This window comes from Telopea speciosissima, chromosome 11 (genome assembly GCF_018873765.1).
Source record: "Telopea speciosissima isolate NSW1024214 ecotype Mountain lineage chromosome 11, Tspe_v1, whole genome shotgun sequence".
Lineage (NCBI taxonomy): Eukaryota > Viridiplantae > Streptophyta > Magnoliopsida > Proteales > Proteaceae > Telopea > Telopea speciosissima.
In genome coordinates this window covers 1,356,233-1,376,122 of record NC_057926.1, presented here as the reverse complement: position 1 = coordinate 1,376,122, position 19,890 = coordinate 1,356,233, and the positions used below count along the sequence as shown (strand labels likewise).

The window sequence follows — 19,890 nt, the reverse complement described above, 5'->3', positions numbered from 1 at the left end:
GATTAACCCTAAAATTAAATACTCTTTGTTTTTAATTCAGCACATCCATACCTGTAAGGGTGGGCATCAACCTGGTTGGGCCCTTAACTTATCAATCCAGCCTTTTCCTTGGCTACCTTCTCTTTTTGTTTATATTGTTTATATGGTAGGCAAGGATTTGATTAGCTTAGACTAAGGGAATCTTATTCCCAATTAGCATAGATAAAGGAGACAATCTCTCCCCCAATAGCTTAGTCAAAGGAGAAATTCTCTCCAATATCTTTGTACTAATATTCCTTCTATCATTACATTCCAATCACTGGATTTTGAATATCAAATTCAAATTTTACAAAAATGTTCTTCCATATTTTGTTATGGTAGTGGCGAGGGTGTTAATTGGTGGAAATTCTTGGGGTACTACTTCCCCCCCCCCTCCTTCTTTTCCTATTTACTTTCTTTTTATCTAGGGTCTTATATCTTTGAATTTTTGGTTCCTTCTTCCATTATAATAAAAACTTTTATTATTGTTACTAATTCAAATTTAAAAAAATAAAAATAAAAATAACCCAGACAAGTGATACTTGACTCTCCACCATAAATAATGCAGTTTTACATATTGATACTATAGACCATGCCTACATATACAATAGGAGAAGAAGAAGAGATGAGAAAACCCAACTGCAACAAATTAAAATGCAAAATTTCAAGGTAATAATATAAGAGATGCCATTGAGTAAAGAATCCATGCTAGTAAGGCAGACGTCACAATAGTCTTTGCAGGCATCTTTCCTCCATCCATCCTCAAAGCTATAGCTTCATAAATTGGCCAACAATTTACCACCACAAAACTAGATATGAACAACTGCACAAATACTTCCCCTAAGTTTCCATCTTTGAAAAATCTTGCTTTTCCCTTTAGAAATGAGATCAAGTTTATTATGGCAGCTATTGTTAGTGGTACAAACAATGGTGATGCAACTCCGAACTCGAAAGTACCTTGCTCATATGGCTTACTTTGTTCTTCGTGGATCACTTTGCTGGTCACATTGAATCCAAATGTAGCGATGCCAATTGATTTAAGAAAGTAATCTATGGATCCCAATAGGTAAGGTGAGATTGCCCTTATCATCCACATTCTTTGATTCTTCCACCACTTTTGGATTGTTCCTCCTGCTAGTAAGAAATCTAGTAGATCTTGTGCATAGGCTACCAAGAAAAAGAACATGTACAGATAGAACCATGAGTCTGATAACTGTTCATCAGGTTCTCATGCTCTTTAGAGTTTATCATAAAAATTCTTGGCCTATATGTTTTCACTGTATCTATATATATATATATATATATATATATATATATATATATATATTGGTAAGACTTATTTATATAATTAAGCTAATAAAATTATGGAAAAATCTTGTAAGATGTGACCAAGGTTACTGGAAATAAAGTCGTAACCTTACTTTTTTGCCATTTTAGTATAACGTTTTTTTTTTTGCAATGAATAAATCTTGTCATTTCACATTCGTACTAAAAAATGGGCAACTTTTAATAATAACATAAATCATAAATCACTTTAAAATTATTTTGAAAATCATTTTTTACCCCTACTAATTAAATAAGTTTTGAGAATAAGTAACGGGCAATCAAAAGTAGGTTACAACTTCTCACTTCACCATTTTGGTGACAACAAGATCAACCCTAAAATTATATACTCTTTTTTTTTAACTCAGCACATTCATACCTGTAAGGGTGGGCATCAACCCGGTTGGGCCCTTAACTTGTCAATCCAGCCCTTTCCTTGGCTACCTTCTCTTTTTGTTTATATTATTTATATGGTAGGCAAAGATTTGATTAGCTTAGACCAAGGGAATCTTATTCCCAATTAGCATAGATAAAGGAGACAATCTCTCCCCCAATAGCTTAGTCAAAGGAGAAATTCTCTCCAATATCTTTGTACAAATATTCCTTCTATCAATACATTCCAATCACTGGATTTTGAATATCAAATTCAAATTTTACAAAAATGTTCTTGCATATGTTCTTATGGTAGTGGTGAGGGTGTTAATTGGTGGAAATTCTTGGGGTACTACTTCCGCCCCCCTCCTCCTTTTCCTATTTTCTTTCTTTTTATCTAGGTTCTTATATCTTTGAATTTTTGGTTCCTTCTTCCATTATAATAAAAACTTTTATTATTGTTACTAATTCAAATTTAAAAAAATAAAAATAAAAATAACCCAGACAAGTGGTACTTGACTCTCCACCATAAATAATGCAGTTTTACATATTGATACTATAGACCATGCCTACATATACAATAGGAGAAGAAGAAGAGATGAGAACACCCAACTGCAGCAAATTAAAATGCCAAATTTCAAGGTTTTAATATAAGAGATGCCATTGAGTAAAGAATCCATGCTAGTAAGGCAGACGTCACTATAGTCTTTGCAGGCATCTTTCCTCCATCCTTCCTCAAAGCTATAGCTACATAAATTGGTCAGCAATTTACCACCACAAAACTAGATATGAACAACTGCATAAATACTTCCCCTAAGTTTCCATCTTTGAAAAATCCTGCTATTCCCTTTAGAAATGAGATCAAGTTGATTATGGCAGCTGTTGTTGGTGGTACAAACAATGGTGATGCAACTCCGAACTCGAAAATACCTTGCTCATATCGCTTACTTTGTTCTTCGTGGATCACTTTGCTGGTCACATTGATTCCAAATGTAGAGATGCCAATTGATTTAAGAAAGTAATCTATGGATCCCAATAGGTAAGGTGAGATTGCTCTTATCATCCATATTATTGTTCCACCACTTTTGGATTGTTCCTCCTGCTAGTAAGAAATCTAGCAGATCTTGTGCATAGGCTCCCAAGAAAAGGAACATGTACAAATAGAACCATGAGTCTGATACCTATTCATCAGGTTCTCATTCTCTTTAGAGTTTATCATAAAAATTCTTGGCCTATTCGTTTTCACTAAAAATTCTGAACTGACCCCTTGGGGTTCCCGAAGAGGAGTTTTCGGATCATTGGAGTACATATCACAGTCTAAGGTTAGAATCACTGGTGCCTTTGTCATGGTAGCTGACACACAAAGCTTCAACACACATAGGAATTAGTAATTAAAATGAATTATAATTGTTTTTTTTTTTTTTTAAATTGGTAATATTAGCTGTCTCCTACTCTCCTTAGCATGGTTCGTAAATCGTAGTCCCGAAAGGCCCTATCTATGAGGTGTACAACAGTCTAGCCGGACTCCGCTCGATGATCCAAGGAGCTTTGTAATCCTCCAACCAGGTGCTCCACACCTAACTGCCCATAGCAGCCTGTGCGACGTGACAGGACTGCGTGCATAATGACCGCCTTGTCCCCGCTCGGGCAAGACCCTGGGCAGGGGGTAAGACAATCATTGCGCGTGCGGCCCAGTCTACGTCGCACAGGCTGCTACGGGCAGCTGGGCCGTAGATGATCTGCATTGTATAAGTAAACTCTAAGTAAGGATTCTCTCCATTCCCCATTCCCCATTACCCAATGAGATATGCTTTTGTCAGAGACGGCGACTGAAGCGTAATAGTCTAATACCTCCAAGATTCAATCCATGCTGATAGCCTGATACTAATCTTGTAATGCGTAAATGACAGAATTTGCCACTTGAAAAAAAAAAACAATTAAAGTGTCATATAAAATGACAAAAAAAAAAAATTAATGCTATAAATTATTTATCACTACAAAGCTATCGATAAGAAAATATATTTAGGCTAAAGTGTCGCGGTGCGTGCGTAAGAAAAGCATTGCAGAACATTGTTTGATTTTAACCGTCCATTTAAGCAATTAAAATCTCAACCGTTGGACTTTTTTTATCTCAATTAACCGAGACTTCTTGTTACCGGTATGCCTTCTTTCCCGCTAACCTCTACAAAACCCTGTGACAATCTCTGCAAACCCTTGAAACCACAAAATCAAACCGGATTTGTAACTGCATGTACTCGTAAGAAACCATTGAGCAACTGCAACTCGGATCATGAGTTTTCAAAAGACATCATTGATGTTAGAATTGTTGAGATGGCCAAGAAGATCATAGTTTCATTTCTGGAAGCCGCAGCTACAGGAGATTAACATATGATCTCGCAAGTCTTCTTCAAGAAATTGGCTAAGGTTCTGACTTTTACTGGTTTTAACATGGATGAAAGTCTCATGCCAATAGTTTATTTGGTTAGATACAAAGACCCAAGCTTTGAGAATAAAATGCATCTCAAGTCTCTCATTGTTAAGGAACAAAATGGATATTACTCAAAGCTCAGAATAGACTTGGAAATTGGAACGTCCCAATCCTTGCTATGATCATGATTAGAAACACACACCCATCATAAATAGACATGGGACCCATCGTCTTCTTCTTTGTGCTTTGGCTTACTGTTTCCGTTCTCGTTAGTTCAGTAGTCACCGCAGATGGCCAAAGATACAGTGGGCAGCTTGCAACCTATTCCAATGCCGTCGGACGGAGTTTGGTGGTCGGTACATGCTATTGATTCTTCAGAAAGGGGACTCTCACCCGCTGTCTCTAAGGATTTTGACCTTTACAAGCTTATGCCTTCCACCACATGCGTTGCCTCCTTCGACGATAGCAACATCGTTTTCAATCCCTCACTCCATCCCTTCTCTTGACTGCAAGAACTTCAGAGCATTTTTGGAACCTCTTACAATTCCACCCATAACTCCAATCTGGGTAAGGAAGCAATGTTGATGGGTGGTTTACATACAGTAAAACAAAAACTGAATCCGTATCACCGTAATAGCAATTAACCATTGATTTCTATTCATATTCATTGGATGGTCGAGATTAATCTTATTCTAGATGTACGATTATTATTAAAAAGACGTGAAAATAACTTCACAGAATGCATGTTCTGCTACCACTCACCCATATATTTAATATTATTTATAATTTATGCAAATATTCGATTTCTGTTAGCCCGTCAAAATGGAAACAAATTCCATTAAACATATAATATTTTTGTATATAATTTATGGGAGGGTTTTCAGAAGGAATGAGGGGTTAGAAAATGATATCATATGGCTCACATGGTCAGAATAAGAGAGAAGGATATAAAAGAATCCAAAGAAGGGCAATGTACCAATCTTTTTTCGTATATAATTTATAGAAAGTAGTTTTTTGTCCGAGAGTGTGGCTTATGTCAGTAGTCCCATGTGTCTATCTCTGTCCTTCAGAGATAGACTCATGGGACTGGCGTAGGCCACAGTTCCAGGACAAACTGATAGAGCAATCAAAATTGGCTTGATATTTAATAAAATAGACAATACAAAACATACCCATGTGAATTGTCAAGCTTTGTAATTAAAAGAGCCATTTAACCTTTCAAGCTTTGTAATTAAAGAGCCCTTTAACCTTTCATAAATTAATGGGTAAAGTATACGTACCCCCTATAATGCACCCAATATTCCTTGTACCCCCCTAAGCGGCTCAATATTGAGCCCCTTAGGGGGGTATATTGAGCCGCTTAGGGGGTACAAGGAATATTGGGTGCATTATAGGGGGTACGTGTACTTTACCCTAAATTGATTACAATGACACTTGCTGCTCCAGTATATTGATCTAATTAAGATCTTTGCAGTTTTAGTGTTGATCTTTGCAGTTTTAGTGTTCTACCACTGATTGCCTTGGTTGTAATAAGGAAATTGTGTCTTCTCCAAGTTATGGTATTCAGAGTAAACCAATTAAGCTTCAATATATCACTGAGACCCTTGAAGGTGAGATATTGGAGGAAACCAAACCATGATCATAACAGACTTCAGGAAATTAATTAAATGGTTTAGTTTCCTCCAATTCTCACATTCAAGTCCCTGCCCTCCAATTCTCACATTCAAGTCCCTGCACTTCCTAGAACACCCTTGTGGGTGAGACACAGAGAAACGAAACTGAATAGTGCTTCCAAGAAGGCAACAAGAACTTCTATTTATGGATAGCTTTAGCTTTCTGTGCTGGTTCTGCTGGAAAGCAAATATTCTTTAAAACGGTTATACCATGTGAAGGGCATTGCCATTTCCCACAACTAATAAGTTATTTTCTTACCCAAAATGTCCTCTTCACATGGGATCCGAATCTTTATCCCCTCCAATTCCTCACATGGAGGCGGAAATGACCACTTTATCCCCTGTACGAAAACACTATCCATTGTGGGGTCCATTCCCCCCTGTTAGAGGAATTGGAGGTGCCCACGAATTGGAGGTGATAATTATTCCATACTAGCTAGAGAGGTTCAGATTGGAAATCAATAATGCACTTATCATACTTTTGCTATGCTCCGTGAGTAGGAGTTACATACTTACACCTAAAAGTGTTTAAGTATGACATGGGAGAGGGTGTTCTAAATGGACAGCTTGGAAAGAGATCTCCAAGCAGCACCTGAATATTATCTTTAGGCAAAATGTCTCTGAAAACATTGGATAAGGATGAGCGACATGATCATGTCCATACAACGGTTGAAAGTATGACCGTGCACCATTCACGGCCATGTACGGAAACTCTCCCCTTGTCTTTATGTATTGTAATTCAAAATTTATGGATCTTCTTCTTCTTCATGTTAACAACTTTTGGTCTCATAAATTTCAGCTAAATTTCATTTTCTCATGTGGAGATTTAGTGCTTTTTAAAAATTAATTGAAGAATATTAAACTTTAGTAGTTTTAAGGTAACTTTTGTTTAACCATTCAAAATGAAAGGGTAAAATTCCTAAGGTTAGGAGAGGGATAGGCAAACTGTCCATGTGGGGTAAACTAACAAGCGGCATCAATGAGGCACGAGATAGGGCATTATATAGGAGGGGCATATTAATCATTTCAAAGGAGGAAAGAGATAGATAGACACAATGGGTAGCTTATAGTACATTGGTGGTGTATCCAACCTTTTCCCAATTCCTAATATGGTAGGAATTATAGTGGACCAAGATGGTACCCAAAACCTTGATCTGTGGTTAATTCAAAGTAGTGCTTCACATCCAATGAAACCTGAGATCCAGTCCTTGGCCCACGAACTTCGACAAGGTCCTCTCAGATTGCCAAATACCCCCTCCCCTAAAATGATTATTGCTTTCATTTCTTTGGGGGCTTCCTTCCCATTCTCCCACCCACCAACCTCTTGATGGTTGGCCTCGTTGAGCTTCCTAAGGCTCTCCTTGTTTTTAGCAATTTGCGGAATGGTCCTTCCTATGAGTCTTGTTGCCACCCCTGACACAGTAGGAAATATGGGGGCTAGATCTCATTCTAGCACTCACGACCCTCGAATCCTCAATGTAATGAAAACCCTAATTCTGACTAAGAAGAAGAGTAAACAAACTGATTTGGTCTAAAACTTCAAGATAAGTTTATTTCGTCCAAACGACTCTTATATAAGAAGGTTGAATTACCAAGGAAAAGAAAACCTAAATATAAACTAGGAAACAAAATAATATAAAAAAAAAATAAAAAAAATAAGAAACTAATATCATGAAATCATGCACAAAACTATGGAGGCTGCGTACATCCCTTCAGCATACGAATTTAGCTCTGAAACATCTTTCGATTACTAGCCAAAATTTGCATGATAATTAATGTAATTTTTATAAATATTTTGTGTCCCTACAAATCGTGTATTAGTAAGACTGAAAACCAATATGTATTGGAACGTTACAAGATTGATACTGATTGGCACTATAGGCCATGCCTAGAAGAGGAAGAGAGGAAAAAACCCAACAATAAGAAAAACAACAAAATGCTTAATTTCAAGGCTTTAAAATAAGAGATGCCATCGCATAGAGAACCCATGCTAGTAAGGCAGATGCCATTGTAGTCTTTGCAGACATCTTTCCTCCATCCTTCCTCAAAACCATAGCTTCGTAAATTGGCCAACAATTTACCACCACAAAACTAGATATGAACAACTGCACAAATACTTCCTCTAAGTTTCCATATCTGAAAACTCCTACTAGTCCCTTCAGAAATGAAATCAAGTTGATTATGGCAGCTGTCGTTACTGGTACAAACAAGGGTGATGCAACTCCGAACTCGAAAATACCTTGCTCATATCGCTTGCTTTGTTCTTCGTCGATGACTTTGCTGGTCACATTGAATCCAAATGTAGAGATGCCAATTGATTTAAGAAAGTAATCAAAGGGTCCAAATAGGTAAGATGAGATTGCCCTTATCATCCACATTCTTTGATCGTTCCACCATCTTTGCATTGTTCCTCCTTCTAGTAAGAAATCTAGTAGATCTTGTGCATAGGCTCCAAAGAAAAGGAACATATATAGGTAGAACCAAGTGTTTGATACCTGTTCATTAGGTTTGTCATCCTCTTATCATAAAATTCTTGATCAATATGTCTAAAATTATGGGAAAATTTGGTTGTAACTATAATTGGTGAAAAAAGTTTGTTAATTTTTTTTTGGGGATGTTTTTAGTATAAAACACTTGCATTACATACCTCTGGAAACATGGAGACACCATTGATGAGAGAAAGCTGTGGAACATAGGCATAGAATGTGACCGGTAAGGACCAAATGGGCCAGAATGAATAATGAGCATAGGAAAGGCCCATTAGTAAGCCCATCGATGGAATACCAAAGGTAATTGTGCTGTACTTGGAGAAGACCACCTCTAATAAGCCCACAGACCACCTCTTGACCTGGTCTAGCACATCACTGAGGCTGATGGGTACATCCCCAAGGAAGGCTGCTCTTTCAGGATTGCAAAACACTGATTTCCAACCCTCGCATTGAAGCTGATAACCCGTGAAGTAGTCCTCAACCAAGGATCCATATCTGAACCCCATCTGCACATTTTAGAAGAACAAACTCATTACCTTTAGATTGTGAGATCCATATCTCATGGATGGTGTGAAATTTAAGGGGAAAATACCCATGCGGGGAGAGGATCCTAACTCGAATAACCTTACCTTCATGCCCCAATTGGTTTGATTCTCATAGTTGCAACTTGCCACATGGTGAGCCAATGTTAAAGCTTCTTCAGACTGAACTGGCTTGTTCACGACAAGATCTGGGTGTAATTCTTGGATCTCAGGGACCAACAACGATGACGGCGGTCCAAAAAAAGCCCGTCGATGAAAAAAACATCCTGTGCCAACATAGCTAGGACCTGCTAGCCCATCCATCCCTTGTGGATTAATTTGGAATAAACGCTTTATTTCACCACCGTAGATATCATGCTTGTTGATCCCATGGAAGAGCTGGGGGAATTGAACAAAAGCTAGTTTCGACCCGATTGCAGGATCTGAGAGATAGCATAGCACCCGAAGAGGAGTTTTCGGATCATTGGAGTACATATCGCAGTCTAAGGTTAGAATCACTGGTGCATTTGTCATGGCAGCTGACACACGAAGCTTCAACACACACAGTTATTAGCAATTAAAATGAAGGAAGAAAGTTCTCCATGGGGGAGCGTATTGCCCATACTCAGATATAGAGGGTGAAATGACCACCCCGGCCCCCAAGAAAGGCAAAAATCCAACCCTCCATAATCCCAATATGAACGCTCTCATTGGCCCCGCACGCATAGTGCTATGCTCCCCCACAGAGAACACTGACCCTAAAATAATGAATTATAAATATTTCCTTTCATGCCAAGGTTCTGATTCGGGTTTGGTCTGGGTAGAGCTATCCCAACCGACCCGAACCAATCCTGATGTCCTACAAATTTTGATTATGAAGATAAAAAGGATATCCATAAAAAGTTGCTTACAAGGGCATTTAGGGCACCAGCTTTAAAATGGTGTGGAGAGGCCTTGCTCTTCTGTCTAGAAACATAAACAAGGTTTGGCATTTCATGGCCCGTGATGTCCTTTTCTCTTCCATTCTCCATCAAAACCTACATTTGAACCTAATAATTAAGCTTCCATTTACCACTGACCCCACAACATAGGATCCCTCTAAGACGAACCTGAATCACCGTTGGATGATCATGACGGGTAAATCCAGCCGTCCATTTGTCGAAGGCGTCACGCTCGGGTACACTGGCAATGTATTCATTCGGAACACGCCCTCTATCCATTGCACTCTCAACCTTAGCTTTCATGGTTTCATATATCATCTGCAACATTTTGGAACCACAAAGAAACAATAATTCACTAACTATAAATAGAGTAAGTAATACACCATAAATTTTAGTTATATTATATTATATAGTTAGGAAATTCTTTTGCCTTGGTAAGAAGTTGAACAAGTTTATGATAGATTGAAATGAAGAATTCAAATGCAATCCATTTGGGGAAAAGACAAGGGGACAATTAAAAGGTGTCAAGTTCTAAATACACCTACAGATCGAGATGGCATTACATTCCAATCTTTTTAATTCATTGAAAAAAGAAAAAGGAAAACTGTTACAAACTTAGAATATCCCTTACAAAAACAAAAAAGGTTAAGAATTCCCATGACATCAATGTAGGACGTCGCACTAATAGGCATTTGGGAACAGGGTTTTAGTAATCGATATCGAGATTAACTGATGCCGATACCAATTTGGATCATGGATCTTTTTCCTAAAAACGAGGAGGGAAAGTTTTCATCCACGGACGCATGAGAGGGGTGAAGATTAAGGTGCGTTGATTGGGAGTTCGGTTCCTCTGCATGTACCAATAGGTGAACGTTCATGTGAGAGCCAACCACATGTCCCATTTTTGCCATTTACAAGGGGAGGAGGGGTTTCTATGGAAACAGAATTATAATATGATTGGCTTGAAGATATATGTTCACCTGTTGGTATGTGCAAATGATCCATTCTCTTGATTGGTGAAAATTATCTTTTCGACCCCTTTATTATGAGAAGAGGGACAGGACCATGCACATAACCTTTTGCCAGAAAGAAATCTATTTTCTATTTCTTTGGCATTTGGATCGATTTTTTTTTTTCATTAAAGGCATATGTGGCATAATGGACAATGTGTTGGGCCTAGAGCAACATTGGCACCACCATCATGGGCCTGGTTCTGGGAGCCATATGGAATGTTGATGTGGTCATCTATTAGAGCCGGATAAAGAAGGTTCCCTTATTAGGGACTCTTAGATTTGTGGAGAACCGGAAACTTACATTCTCATTGTTTACAAATTAATGAAATAAAATTGATCGTTTGTGTTGGATCAAGGTTTTAGTAATTGGTATCTATCTCGATCGATATCGAGTCGGATCAATTTCTTTTACTTCTGTCTATAATGATCCAATGATACGAGATCAATTAAAAATTAATATCATTCTCCACTCTCAGCCAATACTGATCCAAATCAACCGATCTGATTGATCCAATTCTGATTTCTCAAACCAACCTACCTGAATCTCATGTTTAACCACAAGAGAGATTTTTTTGATGAGAAGAACCTTTTCGGCCCTTTTCCAAGAACTCTTTCACCCAAAAAAATAAAATAAAAAAAATAAACTCTAAGAATTTTTTCCATTCCCAATGAGATATGCTTTTGCCAGAGCCAGTGACTGAAGCGTAATACGTCAAGATTCAAAATCTTCTAATATGTAATGACAGAAGGGGAGCCTCTTTAAAAAACAAAACAAATTCTTATAAAAAGACAAAAAAAACAAAAATAATGTTATAATTTATTGGATCGAGTTTCCCTCCACCTATGGAAAAAGATCTCATGCAACCGTGGCGAAGCTGCACAGGGTGCAGCACCATTAAACGGAAGCAAAAAATAGGGGTAAAGTAGTCATTTGACAGGTAGGTCCACCAGGGCCTCACATTTGAAATGACCACCCTCCCCCTAAATTTGGGGTGGTTTTTGTGCTGCACTTGTGCAGCTCCCATCACGACTAGACAAGTGCCAAATCCTCCACCTACACGATGAATGAAATTCCATTCATCAAGGGACAGGAGTGAGTATCAAGAGGGTATTTTGGAACATACTAAAACTCTAGGAGAGGTTTGTGAACCTTAGGATGATGGGGGAACAGTCTTATGGGTCGAGGAAAACTTTGTCATAAATTATTTAACACCTAAAGTGATAATAAAATCTCTCTAATAAATAATATCTTTGTATATAATTTATACAAATATTCTGTTTCTGTCAGTCCGTCAAAATGGAATCAAATCATAGTAAATGATAAAAAAATAATAATATAAATTATTTAACACCTTAAATGATAAGAAAATCTCTAATGTATAATATCGTTGTAGATAATTTATACAAATATTCTGTTTCTGTCCGCCAGCCAAAATGGAATCAAACCATATTAAATATTAAAAAAATAAAAATAATCATCCTAAACCCATTACGATATGTAATTTCAATTTAAATTGAAGAGCAAATGTTAAAGAGAAACACATCAATGAGATGCAATAAACTAGTATCATACACGGAAGGACAAAGAGGGCATTCTATGTTTAAAACATAGAGTTAGACACAGAAATGCTAGTGTATTCTATTCCAACAGTTTAAAAAACCTTTGGGGCGCTGTTCTCTGTGCCGCAGTGCACCCTGCGCCGAAACACATGGGGGTGGGCGTAATGACCATCTTGTTTCCCTGCATAGGCTGCCCATGTGCCTAGACGAAGATTGCACTGCGGCACAGAGAATATTCTCCCTTTTTTTATTCCCTTAATTCTTCATGTCTCTAAAGATTTGTGAGAAGGTTATCAAAATGGTGTGTCATAGAGGGATCATGATCGTCTACGGCCTGCCTGCCCGTAGCAGCCATAGCAGCGCCCTAATGAGGCACGGTGCAATGACCGCCTTACCCCTACCTGAGCGCCTTGCCAGAGCAGGAGTAAGGCGGTCATTGTGCCGCACCTCATTAGGGCACTGCTATGGCTGCTACAGGCAGCAGGCCGTAGACGATCTGAATTCATCATAGAGGGCTCATTTTATAAAAAATAAGTCATAGAGGGCTCCAAACCCCAAGAAAAATAAAAATAAAAGAAAAAAGAAACGGATTAACAAAAAAGGACAATCCGTTCAGTCAGAATTTCCAACTTAAAATAGTTAAAAATAAACAAAGATATATATAGCAAACATACACATGTGAATCCAACCACCCTCAATAGAAAGATTTCATTGATAAGCTTTTTAATTAAAGAGACCTTATAATAAGAAAATTGTATTTCACAAGATAATTAAATTAATTGTAAGGTTGAGTTATGTCAATAATTTTGTTACCTTCATCTTCTCAGTCTCAGTGCAACTGTGGGTGGACCTAAAATAAGCATCAGGGCACCTCTCATCTATCCTGTGCTCCCTACAGAAAGGCAACCAGTGGGTCACGAACTTCACAGCTTCCATGAAAGCAAACAGTGTAAGCTCTGAACCTCCATCATCTGAAACGTAAATTGAGAGTTTCTCCACTGGGTAATCATAAGCCATAACAGATAGAGCAGTGTTGACTACGTTTATTGGTGGTTCTTTGTATGGGTCAGCTGTACATATAAATATGTCCAACGCCGGAAAATCACTCTCCTTCACAAAATGAAGGAGGTTTTCCGGGAACTCCCGGCGGCGGGCTGGACGCATCCGGAAGGATTGAGTGGTGAACCACATGAAGGCGAGAACGACATCAGAGAGAAGAAAGGTGAGGGAGAAGCATAAGGTGATGAAGGAGGTGGAGTGGAGGAGTTTGAGTGAATGGTGATAGAAGAGTGCTGCTATGGCACACGTGTAGAGTAATGCAAATGCACGGTTTAAATAAGTGCGACGAAAGGTCTGAAGAGTGTGAAGAGGAGGAGGAGAGGATAAGGGAGAGATGCTTTTGCTTGTGCTTCCCATCTCTTGCACTTGCAGTAGGCTATAATCTTTGTATCTCAAATCCATATTTATAGGGATTTTTGTTTGACACACGTGTGTATTGTGTGTGGTCTATTCATGTTCAACTGTTGCACACGTGTGAGAAGGGACCTATCCCAACTTGAGAGGATCTTGGTTCAGTTTCCTTTTTTTTATAGAAAAGTCTTAAAGAGACTGAAAAAGGATATATAGGTTTGAGCAGTAAGTCAGGGAGTTCGATTCGATCTTGTTGCGTCAGGAAATTTTTGGTAGGTCTTTCGGGTGCCACAACCTGCAAAAGGACGTCAGGGACAAGAGAGAACCGGTTTGGTTCCGGCCTAGAACTCTCCGATGCCAAAGTTAGATCTCTCTCAGCAACCGATGAATTATTGGAATTTAAGATGAATAATGGATTAAAATACCTGAGTATTTATAGTTGGGCATGGCGGTGTGGAGAGTCCCAGTTGATGATAAGTATTCTTCGTGGAAGAATCTATCACGTAGTAGAATTGTACTTGGAGTAGCTCCTTGTGAGATGTAGAGTCGTAGTAGGGAAGAGGTTCCCTAAGCGTCCTCTTCTCGTGTTGAGTTTAATTAGGTTTGTACCTCTTTGGGAATAGTTCTCCTTTGGTATACCTCCCGTTACATTCCCTCACAAAGAACTCTTTCCCAAAAATTAAATTTGAAGACTAATTGTTTTAGGTAATAATACTTTTGGGCCATAGGCCTCTTAACAGCCCTTCAGAACTAGGGGTGTCAATAAAGCCCGGCTGGCCCGAACCCGCCCGAACCCGCCCTGAGCCCGGCCCGGGCCCGACCCTGATTTTTTGACCCTGAGGGCGGGTTTGGGTTTAGTTATAGTCTGACCCTGGCAGGGTCGGGTCGGGTCAGGGTTTAGATCCTGGGCCTAGCCCGGCCCGGCCCGACCCGACCCTGTATTAATTATAGGTATATAATATTACATATATATATATATTATATACTTAATATAAGTATTTTCTTGACAAAAAAAAAAAAACAGAAGAGAATTGTACATAGATAACTACTAGCTTTGTCATCATCATGAAGTGGGAACCCATAAAAAGAGTAGATCATCTACTATTTTGATCAGGACCATAAAAAGAGTCACTGACATGATTGTTATTTAGTTGTAACCCCTATAAGCTTCCAGGCCTATTAAGGGGACATCGTTACAATTGTAGAGAGAGAGTTTATACACACGCCATTTTTTTCAACATATTTATTAGCTGTCCCATAGGTTGAGATCCTATGTTACAAAAACATGTTCTAATGAGACACGTGGACGGTGCCATAAATCAGGACCAACCCGACCCGGCCCGACCCGACCCTGGCAGGGTCGGGTCAGGGTTGAGAGTTTCTTGACCCTGACAGGGTCGGGTCAAGGTCAGGGTCAGGGTTAAGGCCTCTAGGGTCGGGTCAGGGTTTAGGCAGGCCCGGCCCAACCCGACCCATTGACACCCCTATTCAGAACCAACCCACTTATGCAAGTGACAAAATACAAGACATCATACCCCCAACACTTCTAAGATGAAATTATTGTACTCACTTACAGGGCCTCGTTGGAACACACTTAAGTTGTGCTCAATCAACTTCTCTTTTAGCATAATAAAAGATTTTTGAGAAAGAATTCTCTTTCTATCTCCTCAATGTTGCCTTCTTTCATTAGTGGAGTGGAGCTAGCTAGCTGCAAGGTTTTGGCTCCTATCTATCACACTTAGCTCTCACTGGGTCCATGAGCTAGCTAGCTGCAAGGTTTTGGCTCCTATCTATCACACTTAGCTCTCACTGGGTCCATTAGCTCTGTCTCCATATAAGCACTCACAGCGTCATTTTTTCTTTTCTATTTTCTTTATTTTGCATGACTACTCATCTCTTTAAATGTTGTTCGTCACTACAAAGAGGCTCTCCACCTGCAATTTTATATTACATTTGTTTATATCATTCTTGAAATGATTGTTTTGTACTTCACCATGATTCATGCAAATGATCATACAATTAAACACAAAAAACACAATTAATTTGGCAGTGTTTGATATGTATTATTGAAATGAATGCATTCCAAGTGGTTTTCGCATTCTCAGATGATAAAAATAGTTGTTTTAATTTGGCCGTGTTTGATATGCATGTGTCTTGCATGTTTTGTTATGATAGTGGTGAGGGTGCTATTTGATGAAAATTCTCTCACCCTCTTTCTTCTTTTCGATCTTTCTTTGTATCTAGGGTCTTCTCTCTTTGAGTTTTTGGTTTCTTCTTTCATTCCAATAAAATTTTAGGTGAGAAAGAACGCTACCTGGGTGCATGCAGTGTGCCGCCCCCAACGCCCGGCCACAGGGGTGGGTGAAATGACCACCGTGCTCCCATAGAAAGGCAGAATTTCTCGGGGGCACGGTGACCATTTCGCCTGCCCCTATGTCTGGGAGCAGGGGCAACGTATCGCACACGCCCAATAGCATTCTCTTTCTAAAATTTTATTATTGTTGCTAATTTAAAAATTCAAAAAAAAAAAAAAAAAAAAAAAAAAAAAAACACTTAGAAAAACATAAATGATATGGTAATAAAATTATTATCGGTTCTATCCACCTGTACATCTCATCCCTTTTCCTTGCCTACCTTCTCCTCTTCCACTAGCAAGCTACAATTATGGGCTTACTGTGACTCTGATTAGGGAGCTTGTTCTACAACCAGACAATCAATAATTGGTTATTGCACTTTCCTTGGTACTAGTCCTATATCTTGAAAGTCCAAAAAGCAGCATACGGTTTCCCGATCTTCCGCTGAAGCAGAATACAGGGCTATGGCATTTGCATCTTATGAAATTACTTGGGTCGGACCTCAAAGTACCATGTTCTAAAGCAACCCCATACTGTGACAATCAAGCAGCACTTCAAATAGCTTCTAACCCCATGTTTCACGAGCGAACGAAGCATATCGAAATCGATTGCCACCTCATCCATGACAAACTTCAATCAGGCAGCCTCATCACAACCTACGTTCCCTCCAAACTACAAGTTGCAGATGTCCTCACCAAAGCCTTGGGAAAGGAAACTTTCAACTCTTTAATTGGCAAGTTGGTTTGTGATCTCCACTCTCCAACTTGGGGGGGAGTATTATCGGTTCTATCCACCTGTACATCTCATCCCTTTTTCTTGGCTACCTTCTCCTTTTGTTTATATTGTTTATATGGTAGGCAAGGATTTGATTAGCTTAGACTAAGGGAATCTTATTCCCAATTAGCATAGATAAAGGAGACAATCTCTCCCCCAATAGCTTAGTCAAAGGAGAAATTTTCTCCAATATCTTTGTACAAATATTCCTTGTATCAATACATTCCAATCCCTGGATTTTGAATATCAAATCCAACTTTTACAAAAATGTTCTTGCATATTTTCTTATGGTAGTGGTGAGGGTGGAAATTGGTGGAAATTCTTGGGGTACTACTTCCCCCCCCCCCACCCTCCCCTATTTTCTTTCTTTTTATCTAGCTAGGGTCTTATATCTTTGAAATTTTTGGTTCCTTCTTCCATTATAATAGAAACTTTTATTATTGTTACTGATCAATTTTTTTTTTAAAAAAAAAAAAAATTAACTCAGACAAGTGATACTTGACTCTCGATCATAAATAATGCAGTTTTACATATCAACACTATAGACCATGCCTACATATACATTAGGAGAAGACGAAGAGAGGAGAAAACCCAACTGCAGCAAATCAAAATGCCAAATTTCAAGGTTTTAATATAAGAGATGCCATTGAGTAAAGAACCGATGCTAGTAAGGCGGACGTCTAAGGATGTCAATTTGGAACCGAAACCGTGTACCGAAACCGAAACCGCCCGTGTAAAACCGTACCAAACCGTACTGTTTCAAAAATGGTACGGTACGGTATAGGCAAACGGTTTTGATCACGGTACGGTACGGTATCGGTATTGGGTATAATACCATCGGTATGTACCGTTACCGTACCGTTATACCGAATTCATACCGAAACCATACCATTTTTTGGGGGTATTTTTGTAAAACCAATTTCTAACTCCTAAGACCCTAAACCTAAATCCCTAATTTCTTAACGACTTGGCCTCTCCGCCCTCTCGTCCTCGACTCCTCTCCCGCTTGCGACTTTCAGAGTTTGAGACCTTGAGTCTCACAACAATGGAGCATTTCAGGCTTTCGATTCTCAAAGTTTCAGACTTCAGTCTCATAATGGAGTAATGGAGTAACCTTAACCTCTTCAAAGTTCAAACACAACTCCTCTCACAACTCACAAGGGTCATCTTCTTCAGTTCACCGAAAACCCTAACAGCGGAGGCGGAGATTTATCAGGTACACAATGAATCTCTCTCGTTCTTGGTTACCTTTGAGTGTAGTTGTGTTTTTTTATAAGTGAATCACTGGAAAATCATGAAAAATCTCGTTCGATTTTGTTCTCTGTGATGTGGTTTCTTTTATTTTTCGATAGATTTTCTCAAAGCTTGCTTCTCTCTATATCTCTCTCTATTTTCTATACTTTTAGACTGATAAAACCTTGAATATTGCATATATGTGATGACCAAAGCAGCAGAAATCTGTTCATAATGTTTCTGAAATACCAACAGAATGCGTTGATGTAGCATTGTAGCCTATCTGGGCATTGAGAGCTCCTGTAGATGCACTCAAGAGTTGAAACTGGAAAGACATTTCTACTGATGGTGATGGGAACTTTAGCAAATATATCCTATTTGACAATTGAGAACCCCTGCAGTTAAAAAAAAAATGATTTAAAAACCAGTTCATTCAAATTTATAGTGTTTTTATATCATTTTTTATAAAAATAGAATTCATACCATTTTTGTACCGTTTTTATATTATACCGAAACCGTACTGTGAGTATACCGTTTTATATACCGTATTCATACCGTACCGAAACCGTACCGTGACGGTACGGTTGCGGTATTAAAAGTAGACCTTCTAAACGGTACGGTACGGTATCGGTATTGGGTACCTATTTTTGGTACCGTACCGAAACCGTACCGTTTTACCGAAACCGTACCGGTTGACAAGCCTACGGACGTCACTATAGTCTTTGCAGGCATCTTTCCTCCATCCTTCCTCAAAACCATAGCTTCATAAATTGGCCAGCAATTTACCACCACAAAACTAGATATGAACAAAAAAAAAAAAAGAGCATTCCAGATTCATTAATTTTGTTCCAGTTTTTTGGGTTTTCCATTAAAAATCATACCTTCATCTTCTGAGTCTCAGTGCACCTATGGGTGGACCTGAAATAAGCGTCAGGGCACCTCTCCTCTATCTTCTGCTCCCTACGGAAAGGCAACCAGTGGGTCGCGAACTTGGCAGCTTCCATGAAAGCAAACAACGTAAGCTCAGAACCCCCATCATCTGAAACGTAAACTGAAAATTTCTTCACTAGATATAGATATATCCCTACAAGAAATTGGTGCAATGGCGGCACTTTGGGTTGAGATATTACGGCATATTTTACAAATGTTGTCATATGTGAAGATATACCGACATTTTACAAAAAATGCCGTCATATATAAAGGTATAACGACGTATGTCTTTAAAGGCAGTCATATATAAATATATAACGGTGTTTGATCACAATCGCCATTAAATAAACTAGTTTCCGTGGCGGTTTATTAAACAAGCGCCACTGTAGTTTACTATTTAATAATGGTTTAATATTTTTTGTAACGGCGTTTTCAAAGAAATGCTGTTGTATGTGACAATACAACGACGTTTATAGATAAACGCCGTATAAAGTAATAGTTTTCAGCGAAAAAAACCCCAAAATCTTTTCACTTTCCCGCGCTTTACATCTCCATCTCAAAAACGTTTTCGTTTCCCCCGCTCTTTCCATCTCTCTCTCAAAGTTCTCTCAAATCTTTTTCCCCTCTCAACCGTCAAACTTCTCTGAAATCCCTTTCAAACGACAGAACAACGATGAATCGGCGACACCAATTCTCTCAAGTCCCACAAGGTTTGATCCCATTGAACCCTTCTTCTCTCCTTTTTTCTTACATGTTTTGATTTGTCAGAAAATGTTAGTTCTTGTGTTTGATCTGTTGTTAGTATTTCAAGTTTTTTGTCCAAATTCTTTTGTTTAGGGTTTCTGTAGTTA

At 38.7% G+C, this 19,890-nt stretch overlaps 1 protein-coding gene across 1 annotated transcript; it reads right to left on the bottom strand.

The window, feature by feature from the left end:
* Nucleotides 1-7,745: 7,745 nt before the first annotated feature.
* Nucleotides 7,746-19,171, bottom strand: LOC122645678 (cellulose synthase-like protein G2). Its single transcript, XM_043839002.1, has 6 exons — nt 18,991-19,171; nt 9,934-10,083; nt 9,736-9,861; nt 8,933-9,376; nt 8,462-8,809; nt 7,746-8,309 (listed from the first exon to the last, which is right to left on the bottom strand). Exons 1-6 carry the CDS (start codon nt 19,111-19,113, stop codon nt 7,761-7,763), a joined length of 1,740 nt encoding a protein of 579 aa, XP_043694937.1. The 5' UTR covers nt 19,114-19,171; the 3' UTR covers nt 7,746-7,760.
* Between the last annotated feature and the right edge of the window lie 719 nt (nt 19,172-19,890).